General features: G+C 33.8%; 1 protein-coding gene across 2 annotated transcripts; it reads left to right on the top strand.

Moving 5' to 3' along the window:
- Positions 1-359: 359 nt before the first annotated feature.
- On the top strand, positions 360-9,107 carry LOC112754644 (4-alpha-glucanotransferase DPE2). 2 transcript variants are annotated; one of them, XM_025802341.3, is made up of 23 exons: positions 360-795; positions 1,143-1,529; positions 2,397-2,517; positions 2,625-2,683; positions 2,823-2,950; positions 3,058-3,184; positions 3,265-3,461; positions 3,842-3,920; positions 4,028-4,066; positions 4,668-4,787; positions 4,955-5,056; positions 5,161-5,244; positions 5,330-5,572; positions 5,672-5,797; positions 5,904-5,978; positions 6,120-6,191; positions 6,696-6,815; positions 7,236-7,333; positions 7,466-7,625; positions 7,726-7,824; positions 8,156-8,353; positions 8,468-8,561; positions 8,656-9,107. In XM_025802341.3, exons 2-23 carry the CDS (start codon positions 1,185-1,187, stop codon positions 8,847-8,849), a joined length of 2,880 nt encoding a protein of 959 aa, XP_025658126.1. In that variant the 5' UTR covers positions 360-795; positions 1,143-1,184; the 3' UTR covers positions 8,850-9,107. The 2 variants fall into 2 exon arrangements, with proteins under 2 accessions (XP_025658126.1, XP_025658127.1); XM_025802342.3 differs by having other exon boundaries at positions 1,110-1,529.
- Positions 9,108-11,655: the final 2,548 nt, after the last annotated feature.

The raw sequence follows: 11,655 nt of genomic DNA, 5'->3' as shown, positions 1-11,655 counted from the left end.
TATTTTCATTGTCTACCTATACTTTTCCTTTTTAAATAGGGTTCTCATGCACAATAAATTAAGGGAGCTACTCAAATGAAGATGTCAAAAATATCTTTTTATGAAGATGTTTTGTAAAAAAGTATGATTTATTTATTTGGTCATATTTTAAATAAAAGCAACACTTTTATTACATATCAAAATCTAACCCTATAATTCATCATCCAAAAGTAAAAAAAAAAAATTCACATAAAGATAATTATAAAATTTTTATTGGAGTACCCACCATAAATTCATCCTTGGCCACGGTGAGAAACTAAAAATAAAAAAATCAAAATTAATTTTCAGCTGCAAGTATCAGCGCCCCCAATAAAAAGTATGCGATCTTTCTGAATATCCTTGTGATCATTCCAGAAAAGAAAATTCACGAGGAACTAAAACTCTGCAGATTGTGAAAGCAACAATGATTGGACTTCACTCCATCCATTTCAGCCAAAATTTTATCGTATCATAAAAAATTAACAAAAATATCTCGCATACAAATCACACACACACACTACTCCAATCATATAAAATATCAAATCTCACAGAGCCAGCATTTCTGAACCGTTGGCTGTCTCATTCATCTCAAATTGCACTTGAAACACTTTTTTAAATTAAAAAATATCTCTCCGTTTCCCCACATTTGCTCTCAGAATCAAACAAACTCCATTTTCACTCTACTTTTTTAATTTTATTTATTGTCATGTTCTCTTGAGAAGGCTTGCCGTGGTTGAAGAAAAGGTGAATTGAATTAGGCCCCTCTCTTTTTATCTGGTAAATTTCATCAACCCATTTCATTTTCAGAGTAAATATTAGATTTTTGATAAACTCATTTCATGTTATTCGGAGTTTCTCTGTCCGTGATACTTCAATTTTATTGAATTTTGGCCGAAGGGTGTTTGGTGTTTAATAGAGTATCCGAGATCCATTATTTGTTTGATTAGACAAAGGGGAAGAATGTGTATGAAGAGTTTAGATGTGAAGTCAGAAATTGAAGCACTTTAATTTTAAAAAAAAAAGGAATTTGAATTTTGCTTATACTTTGAGGGTTCCATGCATTTTATATTTCTCTGACCTTTCATCTACAGTTCTATACAGATAATCACACTTTTTTTGGCCAGATTTTGGATATTTTCTATTCTGTTAAATACATTTGAGAAGATATGGTGAATACTGGATTGCTTTCTGGAAGCAAATCAGTGAAGATAACCTTCCAGTTACCATATTTCACCCATTGGGGTCAGAGTTTGCTGGTGTGTGGTTCTGTGTCAGTGCTCGGTTCGTGGAATGTGAAGAAGGGTGTGCTGCTCACCCCCATTCATCAAGGGGCTGAGCTCATCTGGAGTGGCAGCATCACAGTGCCAAAAGGGTTCCAATGCCAATACCAATATTATGTGGTAGATGATAATAGAAATGTTCTGCGGTCTGAGATGGGAAAGAGGCGCGAATTGGCGCTCCCTGAAGGCATACAGAGTGGGCAGGAGATCGAGTTCCGTGATCTTTGGCAGGTGCTACCCGTATCTTTCCATTCTAAGGAATTCTTTGTACGGTTGCCTTTTTGTTGGTTTTGTGAGTACACATCCAGAGTGTTACTATTCTAATAAAATTCCCTAATAAAACAAGAAGAATGTAGAGCCATCTAGCAGACCTTTTCAGTATTATACTTTATTTGACAATTCAAATACTGAAAGAATATACCCATACTAAAAATATGGTGCTTAAGCCTTAATCATCATATTGTGCAGATTCTGTGATTTAAGTTGATATTTCTCAGTTACTTGGGATGAGCGAATTGTAGGCGCTAGTACCTAATCTGCGATCTTGTGCTAGTGACACTTTGTGTTGAGGTGGCTGTATGAAAAGATATTTAGTAATTAGTAGGTGCTTATTCAATTCCAGTCTTCTGAGTTTTTTGGAGGGTGGATTTAGCACATATTACTTTTTAAGCTGTCAATTTGCAGAAAATTATATGGTTTTTCTGTCACAAGGATAAATTAGTTACACTTTTTTTTGTGTTCTTTGTACTGTGTGTATAATATAACACATTCTAATGCTTTTATACAACAAACATATGGTCTGTGATGTTTCATCGCAGATTCATGGTCTTTTTTGTCTCTGTCATTTTGCTCAGTTTCACCGCAATACTTTAAATGGTGTAGACTTCAGCTGTTTTTTTTTTTTTTTTTTTTTTTTTTTGGTTTTTTGTTCTCCATGCGGAAGCTGCTCCTTGAAACTTTTTATTACAAAAATTACTTCTAGAAGTTGAACTTAAATCTCATCCCTGGTATAATTTAATAGATTTTTGTTAAGATAAAAGCCTTCTTTTATATATATGTCTAGCTAAGTTCCTTTTCTTGTATTTTTATTAATTACAGACAGGCTCAGATGGTATCCCTTTTCGAAGTGCTTTTAGAGATGTTATTTTCCGGCAAAGCTGGGATCCGAGCAAAGAGGCAGCTGCCATAGAAGCCAACAATAGTAAATTTGAGCTGGAAGGTAGCTTTTTTCTCAGTCCATCCTTTTTGAGCTTAGGTTTTTTGTGTGTGTAAAGTGTGTGCTATTATTCTTCTGATAACTCATAAATTTTGACGTTTGATGACCAGCGGAATCCATAGTCATTCTGTTCAGGATAAACTGCCCAAGCATTGAGAAAGACACATCAGTGAGATCTTTTTATTCCTAAATGGCTAATGTTCTTATCTGCATGGACTCTAAATTCATAATCTTTTGGTTCTGCTCATAATCGCACTCTAAGAATTGGCACTTCTGATGAATTAGTGACCTCTCTTGAAATTTTGCAGATATGTGTGATTGGAAGCCATGAAAAGTTAGGGAAGTGGAAGCCTGAAAATGGATTAAAACTCAGATATTGTGGCAAATCCATGTGGCAAGCTGAATGTCTGATGAAAAGGAGTGATTTTCCAATAAGATATCCATTTTGAACATTTCATTATTTACTATACAATTAAAATCTTACATTATTGTTTCCACTATTATTCTCATCCTACCTTACATTCTTCCTTAGCTAAATTCCACGTATAGATATTGCAAATATGGTGGGGCTGGCAATGTTTCTATAGAGAATGGCCTAAATCGTGAAGTCTCCATTAGCTCCTCAAGGAGTGAGGCAAAATATATATGTCTTTCAGATAGCATGATGCGAGTAAGTTGGTAATAGTTTAATTTGTTGTTCTCTTTTCTTTCTTTATATTCATTTTATATATAATTTTTTCCTGTCACCAGGAAACACCTTGGCGTGGTGCTGGTGTGGCGATCCCTATGTTTTCTGTTAGGTCGGAATGTGATCTCGGAGTTGGAGAGTTTCTTGACCTTAAATTACTAGTAGACTGGGCTGTAGCATCCGGATTTCATTTAGTTCAACTTTTACCTATCAATGACACATCAGTTCACAGGATGTGGTGGGATTCTTATCCATACAGGTATGACATGACATTATGTTCAAATCATAGTAGAGGTTGAACATGGATGGATACCTTGTATATAACAAGTGTATCTGTATTATAAAAGCATGGATTGTTTACTTTGCTTTATGCTGGAAATTTGGCAAAAAGAAAAATGAAAGCTTAATGTAGGGAATGAAAATTTTCAAACTGCCATCTTTGATCTCCGTACAACTTTGAAGTGGCATCTGCTTGACTTCTCAATTTATATGTTCTGTCTGATTCTAAATTTATATAATGTACAAACCACATGCATCATATTTAAATGTCTTTGAAATTAATTTTATCACATCTAAGATGGATGAAATATTTGTTTTTGTGATTAAATGTTGTGATCTCACAATGTGCTTGTTTTTCAGTTCACTATCAGTATTTGCATTGCATCCATTGTACCTGCGAGTTCAAGCACTTTCTAAGAACATACCTAAGGAGATCAAGGTTATTTTTTGGAATTTCGTTCTCTATTGAATAGTAGTGAACTAGTGATAACTGATAACAACTTAAAAATGCTGATAATATAAATGCTTTGTTTTTCCGTTAAACAGGAAGAGATTGAGAAGGCAAAACAACAATTGGATTTGAAGGTAATGCTATATAATATCTTTAATTATTTAAATATATCTTGCTCTTGACACAGCCATTGGAATAGTTTACCATCACAGGAAAAACAATTCATCTCCCCACCTTGTGTCCTCCTTCTTTTAAATTGGTGTTGTTTTATATACAACTTCATGTCCAAAATTCCAAATTGGCTTGTAATTGCTGTTTTTCTGTTTTTTTTTTTTAAATATTTTTTTCGGGTTTTAGAAGTGATGATGTTGCCAAAGTCGTAAAAGCTAAACCATTCTCAGTATTCAATCTCACTTCGTTCTCTTTTCCTTTCTTTTAAGACAGAAACAATGTTTCACCTATGGATGTATGTTTCAATTTTTGAAAATTCAATTTTCACAATTAATTGACCAAAAAATATTTATTAGATTCTATCCCTGGCTTGAATGTAGAGAAACTAGTGGTGGAACCTTTTAGAGTAGAAAGTAGAAACAGTTATGGATTTTCATCTTTTACTGTTACCTTAAACGTAATATGAATACTTTGTAATTGACACATGCATTATTATTTGATATGTTTTCTTTAACTATATTAGGGCTTTTATTGCAGTTGATTAAGCCTTATGTGTCTGTGCAGGATGTTGATTATGAGGCTACAATGGCTGCTAAACTCTCAATTGCCAAGAAAATTTTCGACCTAGAGAAAGATGTGATACTTAACTCGAGTTCCTTTAAGGAGTTTTTTGCAGAGAACGAGGTCTTACCGCTGCATAATGCTACTGCTTAATATGTTTGCAAAAAGAGCTTTGATCTGTCTTATCTTTTTGTTTCTTTTACCAATTATTTTTCCTCCTTCACAGTGAAATTCCCATGGTCAATATTTATTTATTTATTTATTTTATGTTCTGTTGTTCATGGTAATAGGGTTGGTTGAAACCCTATGCTGCCTTCTGTTTCCTGCGGGACTTTTTCGAGACATCAGATCGCACTCAATGGGGTTGTTTTGCTCATTATTCAGAAGATAAGGTACATTATCTTCTTTTCTTTTTTTTTATGATTTAAATTTCCACCTTAAAACCAACATAATCATAATCTTGATGAGAATTTATTCTGGTATCATACTTTTGTAGCTTGAGAAACTTGTATCAAAGGAAAGCTTGCATTATGAGATAATTTGCTTCCAATACTATATTCAATACCATCTACACTTACAAGTAAGTTCAATCGAGCCCTATCATTCAAGTTTTTCTTCATAGCTGTCAAAGCACTTGGCAAAAAGAATCTAACTCATTCCAACAGTTATCTGAAGCTGCAGAATATGCGAGAAAGAGGAGAGTGGTTCTAAAGGGAGATCTTCCTATTGGAGTTGATAGGAACAGTGTTGATACTTGGGTTTATCCAAATCTGTTCCGAATGAATACTTCCACAGGAGCACCTCCAGATTATTTTGATAAGAACGGCCAGAATTGGGGCTTTCCAACTTATAATTGGGAAGAAATGTCAAAAGACAACTATGGCTGGTGGCGAGCTCGCTTGACACAGGTTTTGCATTTGAGTTCTTGTTCCTATGGTTAACATGAGAATAATCTCTGCAACTTAAGTGTTGAGGTTGAAGATTAATTTTGCTTATATCTTTGACAGATGGCAAAATATTTTACAGCTTATAGGATTGACCACATATTGGGATTCTTTCGAATCTGGGAGCTTCCAGATCATGCTGCCACTGGTTTAGTTGGAAAATTCCGACCATCTATTCCTCTAAGTCAGGTATACTTATGCTCTTAATGTGGTCAACACTTGCTGAAGTGCTCTAACTTTGAACGATTTTCATTCAGTGTAGTCAAATTTATCATCTTTATTATATATATTTTAGGAGGAACTTGAAAGGGAGGGCATATGGGACTTTAATCGCCTGAGTCGTCCATACATTAGGCAGGGACTCTTGCAGGTTAGTAGGCTACCTTGTACACTAATTTTCGTTATGTGCAAATGATTCACCTTCCGGGTGCTGTCTGTTTTTTCGTTATAGGTCTAGTAAATTTGCTTCTTGTGGCAAGTTGTACTATAATATTTTCATTTTCTTACTCAGCAAAAATTCGGAGCTGCTTGGGCATTTGTTGCAACAACTTTTCTGAATGAATATGAGAAGAACTGCTATGAGGTGATAATCATTTTCTGTATAGATTCCTTTGTGTATGACCATCTCTCCTTAAAGATTAATTTGTTAGGTAAGTAATTATATTGAAATTGTACGTGCCTATGAGAATAGGGCAAACAAGAGTTTAGATCACATACAGATACTCAGAGATTTGATACTGTTAATCCTACGTTAATGATATGATTAAAATAAGTTTCACATAATATTGCTTAAAAATATGGCCAAGTTAGCTTTTATAAATACTTGGTCATACGAAAGCAAGTGCAGCTGTGGGCATTGAATTGGTTATTTGTCAATGAGGCAAGAGGGAATTGAGTCAATTTAACTCGAAGGATTTGATGGCATCAATTTGAGAGGTTTAGATATTTTATCATGTGTTGTTTAGAAATATGAAAAGCGTCCTTCTGAGGATTAAATTCTTTGTCAATTCTGTTGTGAAATTTTTTTTATGTCAGAATGTTGAACTGTCTTGCCCAAAAAGTGTTTACTATTTATAAATGATTTTAGTTCAAGGAGGATTGCAACACAGAGAAAAAAGTTGTTTCCAAGCTAAAAAGTTGTGCTGAAAGTTCCCTCTTGTTAGAGAGTGAAGACAAACTGCGGCGCACCCTCTTTGATCTTTTACAGGTAGCAACGGCATAACAGATTTGCCTTCCTTTTTGTAATTCGTCTCTCTTTCACTTTTCGATATTTACATTTAAATGTTGCACTAATCAATATTAATATAATTTTGATTAAAATTGACCATGAAAAGGGACTTTAACAATTGGGGAACATATATGGTTTAGTTATTTTAAGAACCTCTTCAAATTCCACTGCAAGTGAAAACCTTACTATTTACTAGAATGACGTGGCACTCCATTTTAACTATTTTGAAAAGTTTTACATTCCAGACAGTCACATATCAGAGTCTAAGTATTCAACTTTTAACATGGATTTTTCTGTTAATACATTTTGAATATTTTTCAGTTTTATGATCTGTTTCATCTTGGTGTCACTCTTTAAAGTCCTATATTCTGTTCTGACCTTTCGGCTTTTGGCTTGCAGAATATAGTTCTTATCCAAGATCCAGAGGATCCAAGAAAATTTTATCCTCGTTTCAACCTTGAGGATACTTCAAGCTTCAAGGATTTGGATGATAAAAGGTACCTCAGTTATTTGACACTGAAATAGTTATACAACTGTTATTCAGTATCTAGTACAAAATTTCCGTTTGCAATTCGACTTCGTCTTGATATCATCTCACAAAGGCTCTTACTGCTTGATATGTAATACAGCAAGAATGTTCTCAAAAGATTATACTACGACTACTATTTCCATCGTCAAGAGAATCTTTGGAGGGAAAATGCGTTGAAGACCCTACCCGTCCTTCTGAACTCATCAGACATGCTGGCATGTGGAGAAGATTTGGGTCTTATTCCTTCTTGTGTCCATCCTGTATGTCTATTATGCTTTTTCATACTCTCTCTCTTATATATATATGTTCTAACTTAAGCTGAAGATATTAAAGAGATTGTATCAAAATTTGTTGTTTTAGGTTATGCAAGAGCTGGGATTGGTTGGGTTGCGGATTCAACGCATGCCCAATGAACCTGGTCTGGAGTTTGGTATTCCTTCCCAGTACAGCTACATGACAGTAATCTTTCTGCAATACTGATCATTCTTGATTTTTGTTGGCCTTGCTGGTTGAATTTTCATATTGGAAAGATTTTGATGTTGCTGTTTTCACATCTTCATGTTATCTGTTGTGTTTTATTTAAACCTTATATTCAAACATCCTGAGCTTTAAATATCAGAACGTTAAATGTGTTGGCCTTTGGGAGGTTTATTAGTTTTGTGATTCAGAACGCTGGTCAAACAGATTCGTTGTTGTATTATGCTTATGAGTCGAGTGTTTTGAAGAACTGATATAGTTTTTGAAACCGGAGCAAAAAGTTCATTTGATTCTGAGCTATGGAAATGTGCAGGTATGCGCCCCGTCTTGTCACGACTGCTCCACCTTGCGTGCCTGGTGGGAAGAAGATGAAGATAGAAGACTGCGCTATTTCAAGAATGTGGTGGAGTCTGATGAGTTACCACCCGATCGATGCACTCCAGAAGTTGCACATTTTGTTATAAGGCAACATGTTGAAGCCCCATCAATGTTGGCAATTTTCCCTCTCCAGGTATTGTAACAGATTGTAAAACTCATGTTTAAAGAAGAACCTGAATGCTGGATTCCTCCATTTTAGTGTTTTTTTTTCTGTTCACTTCACAACCGCGTGCAATCCGGTCTGCAGGACTTGCTAGCATTAAAAGAAGAATATACTACACGCCCCGCGACAGAGGAGACAATCAATGACCCCACAAATCCAAAGCATTATTGGAGATACCGTATGTCTTACGCTTTCTCTTAATTCTAATATGCTATTATCAAACTGATTTTCTGGAATATTATGATCTTGTTCTGCTTGGAAACTGTTGTCAGGTGTACATGCCACGCTGGAATCTTTGAACAAGGATACTGAGCTCAAAACCATCATCAAAGATCTTGTTCGTTGGGGCGGAAGATCTTTCCCCCCGGATGAAACTGAAGTATCGTCATCATCAGCATCAGGATCCAACTCCGACAAAGAGCGGCTTGCCAGTGCCATGGAAAAGATCAGTCTTCCTTCCAAATAGAACAGAGTTCCACCAAAGGGTGCTCATGTTTATCTATTCCACGTCTCAATTTAAATTCATAATGTTACATAAACTGCATCAATAAAGAAAGCATAAGGATCCATCCACATGTTGCTGTGGTTCCTGTTGTTTCCAGTTTTCTAATGGTATGTTTTCTTTGTAAAGAAAATAGAAAAAGAATATGTCAACTCTAAAATATGTGCTCATTAATTGTATCTATCATAAAAATCTTTTCAAGAATTTTTCATTTTCTGCAAATAATTTGTGCCCAATAATCTTGCCAAAATAATCTAACCTAATTGGGATTTAAACATTTCCGCATCTTCTAGTGAAAATTCACACCATTTTATCTTTCAAAGGGCAATTTATGAAAATAAAACATTTGAGTTCCAAAATTACCAAAATACAACTTTTACAGTTTAAATACGAAAATGCAATTTTTTACAAAACTATGTAAACCGTAGAAGGAGTCCCACGGATTCAAAATATATGTAAACCGTTGGAGGGGTTCCACGGTTTACGTTGATTATGCATTTGAGAAGAAACCGTGGTAGGGGTTTTACGGTTTCTGTGAGGATGCAAAATATACTTAAACTGTTGGACTCCTTTTACAGTTTATGCATGCACCAAATTTCACTATATATACCAACTTGGAGTGAGTTTGCAATCAAATTATGAAATGGAGAAGTATTATTAAATGTTTACAATGATGGCATAGATCCACCAAGTAAACAAGAAATTATGAAGTACATGAAATTGCACAAGAAGGCTTGGTAATATTAGCTTCTTTTGAAAGTTTTTGGATTTAGTCTGTGTAAAAATCAATTGCATCCACCTTATTGTCGCAAAGTCCTAAAAATCCAGTCTGCTGACACAATGTTAGCCATGTGCAAAGAAAGAAAAGAAATGGATGCATTGAAAATTAGCATGAGAAACCTTATGCTGAAACCAAATTCCAAATGGACAAATAATTCAGAGTGCATAATTGGATTGTTGAAGGCATACCTTTTTAGTTGGCCTTTGAGTCTGATTTCAAGAATATTTAAGTTGGCAGTAGTCAAGCTAATTTTGCTTTTTCTTCTTCTTAGTAACTAGGCTAGAAAATTAACTGTAAATAATAATAATAATAATAGTAAAAAATTATAGCATATTAAAAAAAATATTAAAAATATACTATATAAAAAAGATCATCAAGAATTTTTCAATTTATTTCAATCACTACAAAATAAATATTTAATTTTTTTCTTATTTTTAGTACTCTCTTTTATAATTGTAATTCTCATATACTATGTTTTAGTATAATTTTTTATAATATATAAATAATGATTCTATTAAAAAAGATAAATTAAATAAAAAAATTAATTATAGATAATAATAAAATCATAAACGTTGGATTCCAAATTAATATTAAGAATAAGATTATTGAGATTACTAGAATAAGAGTACGATGTAAAAAATACTAAAGTAACATTCTCAGTTAATACTTAAAAAATGTAATATATTTGATTAAATATTTTTATATATATATAAAATTTATATTTTTTTATTTTTATTTAAAAATATATTTTGTCTATTTTTATATGTTATTTTTATTTTAGTAAGTAAATATTAATTTTATTATAAAATTAACTAATAAGATGTATTTAAGATCCATTCAACAACAATTTCATAATAACAACCCCTCAACACAAGTAAATCAAACATAATTTTTATGTATTATTGTTAGATTGGTCTTCAATTTTTTAAAAATTTAGCCGTCGAGGGTATATTTGATGCAAATCAAAAATTTTGGGGACAAAATTGAAACAAAATAAAACTTAGGAGTATTTTCCAAACTTTTGCAAACTTTAAGGACAAAAAATATATTTTACCCTTAATTTTATACAAACTCTCGTTTGTAAACTGTAATCCAAATACACACTAAAATGTTACTTGTGTGTAAAAATTAACTTCAATTACTGAAAGCTTCTTCCATAACAACGAATACATTTAGAACTCGGTGCATGCATAAACCGTTGGACCCCTTCCACGGTTTATGCATATTTTGCATCCTCACATAGACCGTAGAACCCTACCACGGTTTCTTCCAAATGCGTGATCAACGTAAACCGTGGACCCTTCCAGCGGTTTACGTGTATTTTGAATCCGTGGGACCCCTTCCACGGTTTATATAGTTTTGTAGAAAGTTGTATTTTTTATCCAAACAGCAAAAGTTGTATTTCGGTAATTTTGGAACTCAAATATTTTATTTTCGTAAATTGCCCTCTTTCAAATGTAAGAAAATAAGTGCGATGAAAATAAAAGAAAAAAAAATCCAAACGACCAAGCACCCTTCTGGAGTTATGCGTATGTTTATAGGTTTATCGGTGAATGTTATAAAATAAATGTGTACACTATATTTTGTCGAAAATTAATTATAGAATAAGGACAAATAGGTCCCTGATCTTTTTTTTTTGACAAAAATTTTCATCCTCGAAGAAAGGAAAATACTTTCATGTCCCTGACCCCATAAAACGTGGACAAATTAACCTTTCTGTTGAATTCACTCCGTTGGACCAGACAGAAAACTCTGACGTGGCAAACGTGAAGCTGAGCTATCCGTAACGGATGACACGTGGCCATAAGCTTATGGAAACAGGACAAATTAGTCCCAAGGCACAAAAACGACGCCGTTTCGCTACCTCTCCCAATCTTTCAAATTGTTGAGCCCTAATCCTTCGACTGCACAGAAATGGTGAAGTGGGTGAACGAAGAAAGGAAAGATTTCGTACCATGGCATTTGATGGAGTGATGATGAGCGGATAAT

The sequence above is a fragment of the Arachis hypogaea genome, chromosome 16 (genome assembly GCF_003086295.3).
Source record: "Arachis hypogaea cultivar Tifrunner chromosome 16, arahy.Tifrunner.gnm2.J5K5, whole genome shotgun sequence".
Lineage (NCBI taxonomy): Eukaryota > Viridiplantae > Streptophyta > Magnoliopsida > Fabales > Fabaceae > Arachis > Arachis hypogaea.
This window is presented reverse-complemented; position numbering and strand designations above follow the sequence as displayed.